At 50.8% G+C, this 16,506-nt stretch overlaps 8 protein-coding genes across 8 annotated transcripts; 1 reads left to right on the top strand and 7 right to left on the bottom strand.

Moving 5' to 3' along the window:
• Positions 1 to 1,218: 1,218 nt before the first annotated feature.
• HO173_007633 (uncharacterized protein) lies at positions 1,219 to 2,517 on the bottom strand (the record flags this gene model as incomplete). Its single annotated transcript, XM_037309535.1, has 1 exon — positions 1,219 to 2,517. One exon carries the CDS (start codon positions 2,515 to 2,517, stop codon positions 1,219 to 1,221), a length of 1,299 nt encoding a protein of 432 aa, XP_037163614.1.
• Positions 2,518 to 4,231: 1,714 nt separating this feature from the next.
• HO173_007632 (uncharacterized protein) lies at positions 4,232 to 5,255 on the bottom strand (the record flags this gene model as incomplete). The annotated part of the gene is made up of 4 exons (XM_037309534.1): positions 4,232 to 4,597; positions 4,669 to 4,787; positions 4,848 to 4,940; positions 5,009 to 5,255. 4 exons carry the CDS (start codon positions 5,253 to 5,255, stop codon positions 4,232 to 4,234), a joined length of 825 nt encoding a protein of 274 aa, XP_037163613.1.
• A 550-nt stretch (positions 5,256 to 5,805) lies between these two features.
• On the bottom strand, positions 5,806 to 6,909 carry HO173_007631 (uncharacterized protein; the record flags this gene model as incomplete). Its single annotated transcript, XM_037309533.1, has 1 exon — positions 5,806 to 6,909. One exon carries the CDS (start codon positions 6,907 to 6,909, stop codon positions 5,806 to 5,808), a length of 1,104 nt encoding a protein of 367 aa, XP_037163612.1.
• Positions 6,910 to 7,260: 351 nt separating this feature from the next.
• On the bottom strand, positions 7,261 to 8,213 carry HO173_007630 (uncharacterized protein; the record flags this gene model as incomplete). Its single annotated transcript, XM_037309532.1, has 4 exons — positions 7,261 to 7,288; positions 7,378 to 7,619; positions 7,671 to 7,990; positions 8,060 to 8,213. The coding sequence occupies 4 exons, from the start codon at positions 8,211 to 8,213 to the stop codon at positions 7,261 to 7,263; spliced, it is 744 nt and encodes a 247-aa protein (XP_037163611.1).
• A 1,032-nt stretch (positions 8,214 to 9,245) lies between these two features.
• HO173_007629 (uncharacterized protein) lies at positions 9,246 to 11,299 on the bottom strand (the record flags this gene model as incomplete). The annotated part of the gene is made up of 2 exons (XM_037309531.1): positions 9,246 to 9,588; positions 10,488 to 11,299. The coding sequence occupies 2 exons, from the start codon at positions 11,297 to 11,299 to the stop codon at positions 9,246 to 9,248; spliced, it is 1,155 nt and encodes a 384-aa protein (XP_037163610.1).
• Positions 11,300 to 11,763: 464 nt separating this feature from the next.
• Positions 11,764 to 12,399, bottom strand: HO173_007628 (uncharacterized protein; the record flags this gene model as incomplete). The annotated part of the gene is made up of 1 exon (XM_037309530.1): positions 11,764 to 12,399. One exon carries the CDS (start codon positions 12,397 to 12,399, stop codon positions 11,764 to 11,766), a length of 636 nt encoding a protein of 211 aa, XP_037163609.1.
• A 507-nt stretch (positions 12,400 to 12,906) lies between these two features.
• HO173_007627 (uncharacterized protein) lies at positions 12,907 to 14,140 on the bottom strand (the record flags this gene model as incomplete). Its single annotated transcript, XM_037309529.1, has 2 exons — positions 12,907 to 13,650; positions 14,132 to 14,140. 2 exons carry the CDS (start codon positions 14,138 to 14,140, stop codon positions 12,907 to 12,909), a joined length of 753 nt encoding a protein of 250 aa, XP_037163608.1.
• Positions 14,141 to 14,991: 851 nt separating this feature from the next.
• Positions 14,992 to 16,284, top strand: HO173_007626 (uncharacterized protein; the record flags this gene model as incomplete). Its single annotated transcript, XM_037309528.1, has 3 exons — positions 14,992 to 15,027; positions 15,081 to 15,319; positions 15,399 to 16,284. 3 exons carry the CDS (start codon positions 14,992 to 14,994, stop codon positions 16,282 to 16,284), a joined length of 1,161 nt encoding a protein of 386 aa, XP_037163607.1.
• Between the last annotated feature and the right edge of the window lie 222 nt (positions 16,285 to 16,506).

Raw genomic sequence — 16,506 nt, 5'->3', positions numbered from 1 at the left:
CACGATCCGACCCTGTAATGTTAACAATACCAAAACGCACAAAGCACGCGAACAACTAAATGATGATGAAAACCTGGTACCACGTTGACTCACTGCTTTTTCTAGGAGGGTTTTTTGGGTGTTCAATTTTTTTTCTTGGCCACGTACTGCCTTTTCTGTTATTGTGGGTGATTGTAATCAAAGCATAAGTTGAACGGAATTAGATCTCGGAGATGCGACTCGGAGGGAAGAAGTTAGTGAGGTCGGATTCTTTCAACTGTTCTGACTGAAGGAACACAATTCGAGGTGCCCAGCCCCAAAAAGGTCGTAGTAGAAATCGGTCGAAAGGTGATGATCATATTTCACTCTTACTGACGAGCGGTGGCAGGGTGTCCAAGCCCGACAGCCGCTGCAGCCTCGAGACGAAAGATGAAGGTGTTGGCGAAGAGAAGATGGTGGTGTCCCAAGAAAGCTTCCGGTCTGCCTGACGAACAAACACCATGAGGGGCCGAATCCCCACGGCGGTGTTGCAGTCTAGAGTCGGAAGGTGAGAAGGAAGAGAATAGGGAGGTGGAAGACTTGGCGTAGTGATGTCCCGACATAGCTTCCGGTCTGCCTGGCGAACAACCACCATGAGGGGCCCAACCCCCATAGCGATGTTGCAGTCTAGAGTCGGAAGGTTGGTGGAGGAGCTTAGAAGACACATCGACGTTTGGCTTGCGATGTCGATGTAGGAAATGTTGAGAAGTCCGAGATTTGTGAACTAGTCGAAAGTCGAAGGAGGTCTGTGGGAACGTTGCGGTGAGAAGTTGTCGAGCGGATCGCTTGTGAGACATGAGTGCTGTGTGGTCTTGTGAGTTGGTCTCGATGATACTGGTGACACCCGTTAGGATGGAAAAGTTGGTGGGAAACGGGTTAACTCACGACACGAGGATCCGCTAACAGGCCGGTATGGATTGCCATACGCTACCTCGTCTCAGCCTTCCAGGTTGCGACGGAGCGCCATGCCAGACCGCCTCGTGGTTAGTATGGGAAAAGGAAGGGGGAGGAAGGGGGGTGTGAAGGGGGGGGAGGAAGACGAGGCAGTCTAGCACCCTACCGCTGAAGCGAGGCAGTCATATAATGGATCGTGATCGAAGCGAGATGTCCAAGAGCATGTCAGGAAGACGACCTCGAGGAAGTGCGATGACGAGGAAGAAGGTTTGAATTGACAGGCGGACGAGCTAGAAGACTTGGTCGTCATCGTCGGAGGAATTGTCGTCTTCTTCCACCCTCATATAGTGGGAATCCTTCTGGAAAGTCCCGTTCTCTCGTTGCCGTGTCCTTAGACGTGCCCTCCCAAATGAAGGAGGCGTTGGGATCTCTGGCACCTGCGAATGTATGAATGAGGTCCTCGGCAAACTGAACGACTTTGCGAGGGCGGTCAGTGCGAGATTTACGAGGATGAGGGTCCACGCCCGATTCCGCTGGAGTGGTTGCCCACTGGTAAGGGGGAATGTTGTAGTTCCGGACGGGGACATCGCCGTCTTTTTCACAACAATCGCAGGTCCTGCCCTTGTATAGTGGCCCATAGCCACAGTTGCGTCGTGGTCCTGGTTTGCTTGGTCTTGCAGGGCAGTAGTCCGAGGTACCTCGGATTTTGTATGACTTCAGGCGACGAGGGAGGTAGACTGGCGAAAAGTGCCTAGGGAATTGGGACATTGTATGCGGCAGGAAGACGGGCGAAATAGAGTGAGGTATAGGAGTTCGGGTGAGAGGAATGTTCGCTGGCTTGAATCTTCCAAGCAGTTGAACACGAGCCTTGCGACCGGTGGGCGCCGATGGGATGAGAGATTCGGCGTCGAAAATTCGGTCGGATATCTGTACCAAGGCGTAGATGTGATTGCACTCTCCTGGCTTGTCCTGGCGGAAGTTATCTGGCATCTGGACGGTAAGCCAGCCGTACCGTCGTGGCGCAGGAACGGCGACAGGGATGGCGGCGGCAGGAACGATGACATCTGATGGCATCGATGATGGCTGGGAGGTCGATGCTGGCGCGGTGGTGACGGGTAGCAAAGACGGTACTCTGGACGACGTCGAGGAGGACTTGATAGTCGACGCCGGAGTGATCTTGACAGGAGGCGTAGATCTCTTGGGACCAGGTGCGAGGTTGGCAATGACACGCTGGCGGCGCTCGGCGATCCGTTCGGAAACAGATGCGCTGTTGGCTAAGGGAGCGATCTTGGCGAGAGATCTTTGCTGGTGCTGACGCAAGGGTGGGCAATCCTTGGAGGCACTGGTGGAGGCGGCGATGGGGAGCTTGGACTTCAACGCATGGGATGTTGATGGTGATGCGGAAGTGGGCTTGACGACGGTGGGCTTGCTGATGGACATGGCGGAGAAGAGCGTGGCGATGTCACCGGCGGTCTTGACGGAGGGGCGACTGGCTGCAGCTGGGACTACAGAGTCGTTGACGCGGACAGGGATGCGCGAAGATGCTGCGAGGGAAGGCATGGCAGCAGATGCGCGGTTGACTGAGAGTGAGATGAGTTGTGGCATTGTAATGTTGTGTGAGTGTAAGAGCATTGGTAGTGAGAGCTTTTGGTGGAGGAGAAAAAGAAAAAGAGAAAAAGAAAGGGGAAAAACCCAGATACTTATACCTGAGAATCCCGCAAACTTGCTCACACAGGACCTTGGACCCTCAGAACTTGTGCCAGCAGCAGCAAGACAGCCTGGGAGGCATGGTGTAAGAATGATGATGATGATCGGGTGTATTGAAACCCGTATATGTCTCCAATTCATCATACCTAGCCATCCGCCCTTGTAGCCTTCACGGAATCCTCACAGCATCTTGGGCTTGCTTTCATCCAAGGCCTGTTGGGTAGCCCTGTGTGCCAAGGCGTTGGGGAGCTGCTAGCATAAGTTCGTTGAGTCCCTTGGCAGTAGAGAAGCTCAGACTGTTCACCGGATGCATGAAAGAAAGCATTCGAGGACGAATCGCTGAAATCAGTGGAATGCGAGGAGACGTTGCAGAGAAGTAAACAGATGTCGTCTAAATGGACGTTGAGATAGTGGAGATAGTGCACCTGCCCGTAACGAACCGCTGCGAACCAGCGGCACCGATCTCGGAGCGCTTGTCCACGTGGGCCTGCCCAGGTATGGCAGTCAGAACGCACTGGAAGCTTGGCGAAACTTTCGATGGCACCGTACTCAGTAGAGCTTTTGATAGACGACAAGGCTTCAATAGACAGTAGTGATGAAACAAGATCATCATGAGCTTTTAAGATGCGTCCGCAGTAGATAGAAGATGAAAGGATGCTAGGATATGTCTTGCCCATGCACTACTCCTACATATTGAAGTCTGCTACAACAGGTGAGTGCAGCCATCAAAGGCTCTCAAGATGATAGGTATGGGCCTATCTGGAGTGAGGATTTGATAACTGTACTACAGCTACTATAGAATACTTCGTAATGTAGGGCATACCATTTGGAAACGGGGAACGGAACGCTGGGGTAGATAGAAAGTTGGCAGATCAAACACAACACGCTGAACCATACACACGTGTCTTTTCTGAAAATTTTGAAAGACCCTGATCAAGTAGGTGAAGCCGCAGTATGCATACGTAGCACTAGAACGCGTCAAGGACAATGTGGCGGGCTAGTAGGCATGGCAGCAGAAGCGGATGAGGAAGCTACGCTGTTCATAGAAGACACGATCGATAGTGGAAAAATTCGATGAAGGCTCCTCAAGTGGCTTGCTCCAAACAGACGAGTCCCTACTGAACAGAAAATGGCCGCTCTGACAACGGGCGCACCACAGGCGTTTCTTTTGATACAGCGCTAAGCGGCTCCGTCCGGGTAGCGACAAAAGCAAAAGTGAAACCAATATCAAAGTTCAATGAAATGAACCTTAATTGCGGTCCAACAGCCTACCAGTTTTATGCTTGGCTCTGGCCCGAGAAGTTTTTCGGTGCATAGCACAGCTCTTACTTCGGATTCGCACGACTATCAGATCTACTATCGTCGCGGGATCGGTCTCAAGGAGATGACTTTCTGGCTAGGACTCACAACATCACGTGGAAGAGTGATCGAGGTCCATACATGTCCCCATCGCACTTAGCATCGGCACCGCGGCTGTGGGTGGCCATCCCGTGCTACACAACGACCTCCAGATATCCGCTGACACCAGTCATCGCGCACCAATTGAATGCCAACGTACATTTTCAAGAAATTCCAAACTCGAGAGACCAAAAGCAAACCCCTCTCCCACACGCTACAGCACCACACCAGAACCATCAGGAACTCTATTCCTAGATGTCCAATCCCACGCCTCACCGAAGTTCCGGCACTGATGCTTGATCCCCCACCCATCCACAAGCACCGGCTTGTGTCCTCCATACTTCTCACGAAGTGCATCCTCGCCGATGCCCTCGAGCCATTTTTCGGGGAACTCATTCGCAGACTCGATAGTCAGATCGCCCGCGCACATGATGCCCTGCCGTACATAGTCGAAGCAGTGGGCGGTATGTCCGCGAAGTAACATGAGTTTCTTCTCCTCAGAGACGAGTTCGATGCCGGGTTGGGTGAAGGCGGGAAGGGTGCCGTTGAGGGCGGCGTAGTAGCTCGCTCGGAGGACTGTCTGCAGATGGGATGATGTTAGCTGAGGGCGAGTGAGGGCCTGGAAAGCTGATTGACTTGGGGGATATATACAAGGCAGTGCAATTGGTGAAACATGGAGATGCCGTAGACGTCGGGTCCTGTCTTCATGGGGATGCCGGGCTTGAGTCCGTAGGCTTTGGCGTTCGGAACTACGATTGCACCCCCTCCTTCTGTGCGCGGAGTATGTTCAGTGGTAGCTGATAAATGTGGGGCGAGGGGGAATTCCTCACTGGGTCTTAAGGCTTCCCACGCTGCGTCGCTTTCTGGCGAAGCCGGGGCCATGAATGTCGCATTTTCATCGAATGTTGTAGATATGATAGGAACTAATTAGCCACCAGCGGTTAGGACTTCATGTCTCACCAGGCAATTGCTCATGGTAATTAGATCTTACTGTCAGGGATAACGGCCCTCGGTCGCTTGGAGATGTGCAACAACCCCTGAGCAGTCCAGACGGTAGCGAAAACCAGATTGAGCAATAGCAAAAAGGGCGCCACTTCGTAGATCTTTTGAACAACAAAGTGCAGGTTGGTGGGTCTAGGGGTATTGTGCCTTTCCCGGCTGGAACTATCTTCACCTTCCGGGACCTGTCTATACAAACCCTGAGCTTCTTGTCGCCAGTAGTCGAGGAACCCTAGCATGGCTCGAGCTTCAGATTTTGACCGGGGCTCACTGTTCAGTGGGGGCGTTGCGGAAGTCAAAGCGAGCTCGAGGGGTACATTCGAGCTTCACGCCTTGGTGTAGGTGTGGTCCATTTGCCATCAGAAGTCTCCTCGTACATTCAGGTCGAATGCCGAATGCGTAGATTGAGTTCAGTGGCGAGTAGAAGTCACACCGCATTGGGCAGAATCAATGTTACAGGTGGACGGTTTGATTTTTGCTAAGAACCACACACCAGCCCTTGATATTGTTGCTTAATATTGTTCTCATTGGATGAAAGGGCCCGAATTAGGCACACCGACTTGTGAAGTGCTAGGCATAATCAAGGAACAAAGAACATTCAAGGCATTGCAGCCAAACTTCGAGAAGCGGCAACGATACAACGTTCTAACCCGATCGTAGTATACCTTTCTTAATTTCCTGTCAACCAACATTTCTTTGAATTATTGGCGGTTAACTAGTAAAGAAAGTGCTCTGGTCGACACGGCACCAACGTGAGGCCGGTATTGGTACCCTGCTCGTCTGCCATATTTAAGTGCCTGGAGGTTTCTTTATAGCCATCCGGCGCCTTGCGTCGCTGTCATCGGAAGAACTCTCGTCCTCGCTCCCATCGCCCCAATTGCTCTCGTTGTTTTCATTTGCCCAACTGCCTTCTTCTCCCTCATCACCATGTTTGACCTCTTTTCTCTCGCTCTTCTCGTCTAACTCATCTTCTTCATCGCTGTCAGATATAACGACCGGATTGCGCTCGTTATTCTCATTTGCCCAGTTGTCTTCTTCTCCTTCATCGACTTCATCACCCCGATTGAACTCGTTTCTCTCGCTCCTCTCGTGTAATTCATCCTCCTCATCACTGTCAGATATAACGACCGGATCTTTAAGGTCATTGCCATTACGACCGCTTGAAGTACCGTCCGATACAACAATGGGCTTTCCAACGCCGTCCACTCTTGGGCCCTCGGATGCTTCGTGGTGAGTGTCCTCATCGTCGTCATCGTCATCTCTCCAAATATCCTCATCATTGCCGTCATATCTCCAATTATCCTTGTCGTCGTCGTCGTCGTCGTCGTCGTCACTGGATTTGACACGGGTTTCCTGCACCTCTCCTCCTTCCTCCTCGGGGCCATCTAGTTCCGATGTGGGAAAAGGTGGATATTTGATGGTTTCAGTGAAAGGGTTTTTAGGTTCTTTTGGATCTGGGAGGTCCGATGGCTTCGGCACATCCTTCACAACAGGATTCCAGTAATTCCAGTCCCCAGGCGGCATTTGGTTGATCTCGCTACCTGCGTAGTAAAGTCGATCTTGTTTCTGTAGGCTTGGATTGGCAGTATACTCGTTCATTATGCGCTGACACTTTGCCCCGATCTTGAGTTCAAGCTCTTCGATGCTCGGACGATCCCATGGCTCTGGCATTAGGCAAAGCTTTATCAGCTCTGTTAGAGCGCCGCTGTATCTTGGGGTTCGGACGTTCGGAATGTCGAAAAAAGCCTCATTGACAGTCCACTCGTCATCAGTCAAATAATACACGACGGCCTCATGTGTCAGTAGTTCAAACATTATTGCGCCAATGCCCCATATGTTGGTGTGCGCAGAAATTTTTGGCAGTGGAGCTGTCCCGTCTAGGTGCCTGTTCATTTGGGTCGTAAGTGCAATTCCTGAGTGGAAAAGTCTTTGCTCCTTTCATGAGAATTAGTGACTTGCCAACATTGGGTTGGACAGTACTCACTGGGGCGTAATACCCTTGGGTTCCAGCGCCTCGAAGTCCAATTGGGTTTCCTTGGTCACCGTGCTTGATTTTGATAGCAAGACCCCAATCTCCAGTCTTGGCGACTGGGTATGATGAAAATGCACTATCTTTGTTCTCGACGCCTAGGAATACTATCCATGTTATTGAGTGTCTAACTCAGCCCAGGCAATTTGGAATGGAAAGACTAACTATTTGCGGGCTTCAAATCACGGTGCACGATTCGATAGCCCCAATTGGTGTCATCCGGTCCATTCTCCATCGCTGCAGCTACTTTAACAAGGTTGTTAAAAGTGTGCCATAAGAATGGCTCCGGAAAATAGGTCCTTTGCTTGTTAGGCGAAGACAAGAAAACTTACAGGTAAGGATCCACCAACCTGAATCTTTTATAGTTGACATTAAGCGTTACTAAATCACCATAGGGACAATACTCCATATATATGCGATGTTTTCTGACATGCATATAACGTTTGTACGCTATCAGTTTGGGCACAGCCTGGCAGCCGGTCTTATTCAGCCTGCGCATCATTTTGACCTCCTCGGGCACTTCCCCGGTCCATTTTTCGACAGGTATAGTCTTGCTTTCTTTGATGACGATTTGCTTGAATATCATTCAGCCGCTTAACAGAACAGAACAGAAATCTGACAGTACCTCTATCACAACGTTATTGTCATCTCGCAATTCCCACAGACCTGCTGTTCCAAAACTTCCTGAACCCAGTGGCCGCTTGCCAAGCCAATTTTCATTCTCGAGACCGGCAGCCGACTTGATGAATGCAGCATGGTCGGTGTTCCAGAAAGGTGATTCATCATCGGCTAGAAACATTGCATCTAGTAGGCCGGGTGTGACGTCGAACAGTTCTGGCGGACCAGAATACGGAAAAGAGTTCGGAGAGGGTGGAGTGGGCACTTTTCCAGGCCGCAGGTGTCCAAAAGAGGATCGTTTATTTCGCTCGGATGGTCTGGCTCCCTCTGAGACAGTAATTAGTCGATGGTGTAGTCAGGATGGCTGTATGGGAGCAGAGGGTGGCTTGTAATTACCGTCTTGGATCGCATCAGCTTTTACGTGTCTTCTATCTCTATCTACTTCAATGAACGAAGACAATCGCAATTTTTTCCGTGGAGACGCAGAGTGAGGTTCGCCATTGCTCTTGGCGGCCTCATCAGAGATACTCTGCCGCTTGTTCGTGGACATTTCTACTCGATCTTACTCGCGCCCCACGTAATTCTAAAGACTTAGAGAAATGGAATGGGGAACAAGCGTTGAAACTAAACCCATCTCAAACGACAGAAAGATTCAGCTCCATTTCCCCACCCTACCCGCTTCAGGATTACTGTTTTCAGAGTGACAAAGGAATGCGTAAATAACAAAGAATCATCCAACAAGCAAGCGGAGAAACGGAACTTTTGAGGGTAGACAAAGGAGAGGGAGAATGCAGCACTCGTTTGCGGCATGCTGAACGAGCAGAGTGTTTTATGCATGTATTTTATGCCCCGTACGATCCCGTACGTAGGATTATATCAGTCAAGCAGAAGCTTCTGCACCACTTCATTGTCTGTAATTGAGTTGGCATGATGTCTCTCGATTGACGTCAAAAGCTGAATTACGGAAGCTTTTCCTTGGCGTGGCTTGTTAAGGTCTAGCTCGTTTTGGTTCATAGATTAGATTAGATAAGATCATCATCTACAAGTCTTGGCGTCCTTAGCCCTCCCTTCGAGGCACTTCTTCTCTGCTCCCACCACCTAATAATATCAACGATAGTGACTGTCTATTTCTACCTGTATCTCTAGATCCGCGATACGGTTTCTACTTCGTGTCCACTAATTCAGTTCTCCAATCGCATGTAGCGCTCCTATCAGATGCAATAGAGTAGCCACTTGAACCACAGAGAAATCAAGGCGACGAGAATGTAACGGTCGCCGTGGACCAAACCAATACCAGTCCATTGCTACCGGGACAATGAATGATAGGAAAGACAAATTGAAGAAAGCCAGAGATACGAACGTATTTGATTATAGCAGAAGCTCGCCATCAAGTGGACGTCCCTCCAGAGTCTCGATGGGTTTGATAGTGCGTTCTTGAGGATGCTTGAGAACATTCGGCTGGCGATCAAGGCACGCTCTGAAGAAGGACATTGAATGGCGCAGCTACGTCTTGGGAATTAAGCGCCTAATTGGTCTCCAGTATTGGCCTACTGTTTGCTACAGAAGCCTCTACGGGACCTACTCATATTGCTCTCGGCGCAATCCTTGATTCTTGTACTTGCTCCCGCGCTCGGACCTGCAGTTTTCGCAATGTTCCTTCCTTCCTGCATCTCCTCATTAAGACCATCGGCACGAATTTGCGATACATAGCAGCGAGCTCCGCCGATCTGTCGCCCCCAAGCCCTAGATCTTCTCCCCCATGTGCAACCACCAGTTCTGGCCAGCTACGCAAGCTCTGTTTGTCCTCCTTCTGAGCTTCATCTTCTTCGCAAGCCTGATCATTACGATTTTCTTCTTGTGACTTGCTACAAATTTCATTGACGGCACTTTCTGACTTTTCTAGTAAACTCTGCAGCGCGATCTCCCTTTCAAACTCAGAAAATGGCCCTCGCTGTCTTTATCGGTGGTAGACTACTCGAGCAGCCATTTTGGATGGTCCTGTCTCTTCACCGGCTTGTCTTTGGTGCCAGCTCAGGGGAGATATTGGGCCGTATCCAAGGACGACCTAGACGAGGGATTGTCATTGCTATGTAGGAAGTTGACAGCCTTTGGTCTTGAACCAATTTGGTGCGAAGTAGTACTAGAGGGGTTGATGGTAGGAATGTACAGGAGCTGAAAGGCTTTTGGAAAGCTATTCGAAAAAGAATGCGCCTATTCTTAGAAGCCAAGCTTCTACAAGGACGAAAATCCGAGGTTGCAAGCAGAAAACGAGAGAATACATTCGGCTTGTCCTTCATCCTTGGGTCTTGGCCCCAAGCATAGTGGTAAACCATGGCACTTGCTCTGCGAAATCGTGGACGGATGAAAGGAGTTTGTTGAAGCTGCCCTGAATTGTGCCATTTGTCTATCAGCCACGACCCTGATCAGCGTCAAGTACCCTATACCTTCGACTAATGTCGGCATATCGCACAAAAGTGCTCTGAATTTGGTAGTTGCCTTGCACTGCAGCAATATGCCTATTATGAAGGTGCCGAACGACAGACGCCAGCCGTCTCTCAGCTCTCACGGCCAAAGCAGGTCAATTTCGAACGGCGATATGCTACCACTGCTGCGGCAATATCAACACGATGGAAATTTGATCGCAAGATATGGAGGCTAGAGGAAAGCGGCACTAGTTGTGGCATCTCAACAGATTGTGACTGTTAGACCTAGAAGGCAGCCAAGAGTGGAAGCTGATTGACTGAACAGGTCAGAAACAATTGTCAAGGAAATGCAATGTGAGATTTTTGGTACTGGTTTACGAGTTGCCGACTTATGACTTTACGGATCTCTTTCTCTGAAATTCTCTGACGCCAATCCCCATGCAAGTCCAACTGGCATCCGCATCCTCCTCTCCTTCTCGATCTCTTCGACAATCTCCTCCGCTACTTCAGCTCTCTGCTTCGCACCCTCGATCTTCTTGTCAAGATCATACCAATTAGTCTGAAAATTCTCATTGAAATCATCGAGCCATACAATCCAGCTATCCGAGTAAAAATTGAGAAGCTCGATAGCCCAGTGGCCGTCTGGATTATCCGTCTGCACCTTTGTGGCTGTCGCTCGCGCCTTTTCCATGATCCATTCCACATTCTTCATTACGTAAACGAAGTCAGGCGTGCCAGACCACCGCATGTCAGTCCCATCGAGGATTTCCGGCATGCAGTCTTTCACGCAACGGGCGTAGCGACCGCGTTCCCTCAATTTTCGCATGTCGTTTCTCGTTTTCTTCATCTCTTGCGGACATACCCAATACTTGATCGCATTTAGCACCCCAGGCGCTTCCTCCTTCTTCTTTCTACTGGCTTCTTCCTGGTTTCGATCTCTGTCCCTGATGTTCATCGCTTTCAAAATGTCAATGTTTTGCGCAGCATAGTCTAAAAGCTGGTACTCCCTCATGCTCTGCTCTGAAGATCTTTCCCATGTTGAGCCGACGGCCAGTTGGTGGAGCTGGCCTGGGAGTCTCGAGAGGTTTTGAGTGGCATTTTGCCTCATCTCTGCTGCCGCAGTATCGGAGATTGGGAAGTTGTGATGATCATTAATACCCATGGGCTTTTTCCAGTATTGGACTTGGTATGATAGCTGCTTGGGTGGCGGCATGTTCGCGGCCGAGTTGTGAGATTGGAAAGGCATTTGGGAATTGTGAAAAGTAAGTCGTTCCAGGGTTGGGCAGGTGATTGAAACTGATTTTACTGGTACCGTGGAGTAGGAAGAAGAAGAGGAGGAAGGAGCGGTGCGTAAGCGGATTTTAATAGGAAACGATATTGCAATATAAGCCTTGGCGCCTTTGCTCAGTACGCATAATGGCATTAAATCTCTGCAGAATCTAGTGAGTTATCTCTGTACCATCAATGCGAGCTAGCATACTGAAAATTTTCACCAGTCATGGTACCATTGTTTTGCACCGGATGCAGGCCATGCGCCATCCTGCTTGGCAAGTGCGTTCGATGTTGTGGATCAAATCAACCATTCTATCTACACATCTAAACTATCACCAAGTCCCACGTCAACAAGAGGATAAAGAAAAAGATAAGTATGTGTAAATATCTATTACCTGAAAGAGACTATAACGTATCTCTTCCTCGCAGAATGTCACAGAACCGTTCCCTCCAAGCCCCCTCAGCCAACCAATCTTCCTCCCTCAACATCGCCTCTGTCCATTCCCTCGCCTCTTCATCCCACTCCTCGCTCAAAAACACCACACCAGCGAAATCCATATCCCTCACAAACGCCGCCACCTCCTCCGCCACCTGCAGCAACCCCGCCGCCTCACTCACGACCAAGAAACTGAAACCCAGCATCCCAGCCGTCGTCATACACCGCCAAAGCTTCGTCAGGTATCCGACCCAAGCCCAGAAATGCCCCTTCAGGTACCCGACCTTCCCATCGTCGACGCTCTCCCCCCTCGCGTGCCGCCGTCCCATGCCGCGGAGCGTGAACCCCATCTGCATGAGCATGTCCTGTATCTCGTCAACTCTCCGCAACGTCGACCCGCAGCGCAGGATGTAGACTCCGCGGCTGACGGGGATGTGGTCGACGAAGTCGAGGCGCCGGGTCAGCAAAGGGAGTTGCCCGCTGCCTGGCGTTGTCCAGTCGACCCTGCTGGCTTTCCATCGGTGGAAAGCCACGTAGGCGCGGATGGCGCGTTGTTCCGGCCAGGTTTCGCCGGTCAAGGGGCCGTGGAGGTTGAAGTTTCGCATTGGTGCGGGAGGGGGAGGGGGAGGGGGTTGGTGGAAGAGGTGGAAGGTCGGGGGGGGGTGGAGTTGACTGATGCATAGCAGAGTAGTAGGAAATCAGGCGTGAATGTGGTTTGACAGACAGGAAAGAATATTGCAGTAGTAAACTTGGCTGTTTTTCCTCTTACGGATGACTGCGTTAGAAGCAGAGATTACTTCGTTAGTCACCTGTCAGCTATATTTGATCAGCAGGCTCCACGAGTTGTCATCAGTGTGACAGCGCGTTCGAGTTTGGGAATTGGTACAAAAGAGATGGAGGGTATATGTGTTGGACGTTGGGATTGATACCTTATGGAACATTTCCCCCTTCATCCCCGAGATAGGGGCTTATCAGCCCAAACCTGATCGTACCTCGACAGTATCTAGTATCTATAACCTCAATAGCCCCGTCATCCAATGTCAATCGTAGCCTTTCCCTTCAAAGACCCAAACCATCCCTCAAACACCTCCCCACTCCCTCTCGTCGCTCTCCTACTCCACCTCCCCCTCCTCACTCTCCCCCTCCTTCGTCTCACTCTCCGAGTCACTCGATCTCAAACTCTGATAGCCCTCATCCCCAAACATCGCATCACGACTACTGACGGTCTGCACAGTATTCATCAGCTCTTGCAGCTGGTTAGGAGTTGTCGAGCGACGGCCTTCGGTGCCTGGCAGGCGTGCTGATAGTCTCGTCAAATTACTGCTAGCGGTGTGAGCATCTTCTGTGTGGACAGACCAGGTCTCCGGAGGTGGGATCGGGAGGAAGGATGCTAAAGTCGGGAGATCAAAAGATCGGTTACCAAGGTCATCGGTTGGTAGGCCCGGGTCGCTGATGTATTCTTCGGGTTCTTCAAAGCGCATGCTTTCGTCCAAAAGCCATCGCACTGGGCTTTGCGCTGGCTGCATCTCCCTTGATTGTTCGAAAGACCGCCATGCTTGATCTGCTCTTGCCCATGTGACATGCTCTTCCGGAATGGGCGATAAACCGCGCAGTCTCATTTCTTCCCTGTCTTGGTCTGTGATTGGAATGCCGCTTCTTGTTAGGATTGGTAAGTAGATATTATCGAAGACCGAGATCTCTTCTGGTGTTCTTCCATTGTCGGTTTGGTTTGCTTCTGGGTTCGGAGTGCTTGCAATATGGTTCAGGGATAAGGCGTCGCCGAGGAACTTGACCGTCGACAAGGGACGCTCTTCTTTGCACATCTTAGCAGCAGCGGAAGAGTAGAGAGGGTAATCCTAAATTTGAGCGTATAATTTGTTGGAAGCAGAGAGCAGTAATGGCGATGATAAGATAGCAAGGGTTGGAATTGAGAGAGATTGATGATAAAGTTCAAGAGACACGGGAGAATAGAAGAAAGGTGACTTCGATAGCATTGCAATAATGACGCAGAGACAAGAGTTTTTATATATATTGCATTTCCTGATGTCTGGCTGAGCATGTTCTTTAATGCTCCATTCAGACAAGCTGTGCTTGGCGATCAAATGGTGACCGGATTGTTGCCTGACGAAACCGTGGACAAATACTTCCTCTGAGGGGATACCATCTTCGATTACTGTACAGGCTGTGATCGGAGTGACAACGCGGGTCAAATGCGAAGATACATCATAGTGATCAGCTATATTGCTCTGGATCCTTGCATGAGGTCAGCAGCGATAGAAGATTCTTGTAACACTACGATCCTTGTGAAATTTCGAATGTGTTGATCAAAAGCCCAACGAGCTGCATGCCTGGATGAGTCGTGGGTATTGATGGAGGAGTTCCTTAACCAATCCCTTCTGATTGCGCAGACTACGCAACTCAAGTCGCAGTCGTTAAGAAGCTATCGGTAGGTAATTGCCTTCCCAGGCGATGATGATCACGATCACAAGGTTGGCTTGAAATACTCTTTTGGTTCGCGCATGGAAGACTCGTTTGATCCGCCCATGAAAGATTATCTCTGTGTACCGAGACCAGATTCTTGGTGAGTATTCGATTTTGAACCTTGCAATGAAAGCCCCAACTTTTCCATTCCCTCTCGCCCTTTGCACACGTCTAAGTAGTGGTGAACACGACGTCTTCTGAAGTATCTGTAAACGTGCGATATTCCATACAGTTCAGGGTAAGTCTATGCTCGGAATGCACATTGACTTCCATGCGATCGGTGAGTTTGTAGAATAGATGAGGACGGATGTCTATTTCGTAGTTCTGCGCTCGACTGAGATGAGCGGTTAAGGCTAAGAATCCGAGTCTGAGAGTATTATTGGTCTACAAATACCCAAGCGGACCTCAAGGTGGAAATGAGGGTATCGCGCACGATGAAGACACAGTTAGTTCATCTGCCCTCAACTGAAGATATGAGGGATGAAAATGATAAGGGGTAGGAGCGAGGTGACGATTGAGCGATGAATAGACCGACCAGAGCAGGAGGAGCTTCGGTAGTCCACAGTGCCCGTCGGAAGCTGTCAAGAGAATGGTCTGAGCGCCACGAAATTGGAAAAGTCTCGGATATGGGTTCACCTGCCAGGTGGAAAGATACACGCGGTACCAACGGCCCGCGCCATGAAGGTGATGAGGAGTGAGGAGTGAATCCATCTAGAATGTTCAATTTTCAGCCAATAGAATATCACCAAGTTGTACAAAACTCTTAACTCCGCTCATTTATCCCCGAAGCAATCACCTTTCTTAGGCGACCGAGATCCTCGAGCTCAAGCTCTCTACACCCGCCTCACTACCTCTACAATGCCCTTCACAATCACCCTCCCAGCGCCCCTCTCACCCCCTCCACCACAATGAGCCTTCCGACTCCCCCTCCCTCGACTCAGACGGCGACACCGACATGCCTCCCCCCTCCAAACGTCCCAAACTCTCCACCAGATCCATAGTCACGCCCGGCGAAACCGTAACCGACGACCCCCAATGGATGCGGTATGCACTCGTCTTCCCTCCCACCCTCCACCATCTCCCACCCAGACTCATCCGCAAAGGCTTCACTGACGCGCCCCAGCGGCCACGGGACCTACACGCACCCCACGTCCCCCCAAATCGTCTCCTCCGTCGCCGGCACCCTGCTCAAGACCAACAAACTCCTCTCCATCCGCCCCCTCCGCGCGCGCTACACGCCCGAAATCGGCGACCTCGTCGTCGGCCGCGTCGTCGAGGTGCAAACGAAGCGCTGGAAAGTCGACCTTTCCGCCCCGTTGCTGGCCCACCTGCCCCTCTCCGCCATCAACTTGCCCGGAGGGATACTGAGGAAGAGAACGAGTACGGATGAGCTTGCGATACGGACGTTTTTTGGCGAGGGCGATTTGCTGGTCGCGGAGGTGCAGAGTGTGTATCAGGATGGGGCGGCGAGTTTGCATACGCGGAGTTTGAAGTACGGGAAGTTGAGGAATGGGGTGTTCTTGTCTGTTTCTGGGACGGGTGGGGGTGGAGGTGGGGTGGTGAGGAGTAGGAGGCAGGTGTGGACTGTGCTGACGGCTAATGGGGGTGGGGAAGTCGATGTCGTGCTCGGTGTGAATGGGTATATATGGATCTGCAAGCATGTGGGTGGAGAACTTGTGGAAGGGAAGGGTGGAAGACATGCGAGTGCTGGTATGGGGGTGAATAACTTGGAAGAGAAGGTTGGAGAGGGCATGTATGAGAATAGGAATGAGAGTATTGGGGAGGAGACGAGGTGGGAGATTGCGAGGTTAAGCGGATGTGTAAGGGCGTTGGTCGAGGGTGGCTGTAGGGTGGACGAGGAGATGGTTATGAGGGCCTATGAAGCGAGTGTGGAAGATGAGGGGGTGGGGGATGAGGAAGGAGAGGAGGGTGGAGAGTATTTGGGTGGGGAAAGGGGGAGGAGGGTTGTGAGAGAAGCGTTGAGGGCTGTGCATGCTGCGAGAGGGTAGAGAACCGATCAAGAGCCATATGTATGTGATCCAAGGCACGAGTTCTCAATTTTCCTCCGTCAGGGAGGCTCGACCGCGAAAGCCTCGGCTCTTCCAATCTATTGTTACACTTTTCGAAAGACAACGCTCACGCAGGCCCAATCGCGCAACCGCCTGCTTGATGCCAGATGTTCCAAATAAAACTAATTGAAGACAGGTGAAGAGTGGAAGAAAGGTACCATC

This window comes from Letharia columbiana (genome assembly GCF_014066305.1).
Source record: "Letharia columbiana isolate WasteWater2 chromosome Unknown Sc0000025_s0, whole genome shotgun sequence".
In the NCBI taxonomy this organism is placed as follows: domain Eukaryota; kingdom Fungi; phylum Ascomycota; class Lecanoromycetes; order Lecanorales; family Parmeliaceae; genus Letharia; species Letharia columbiana.
This window is presented reverse-complemented; position numbering and strand designations above follow the sequence as displayed.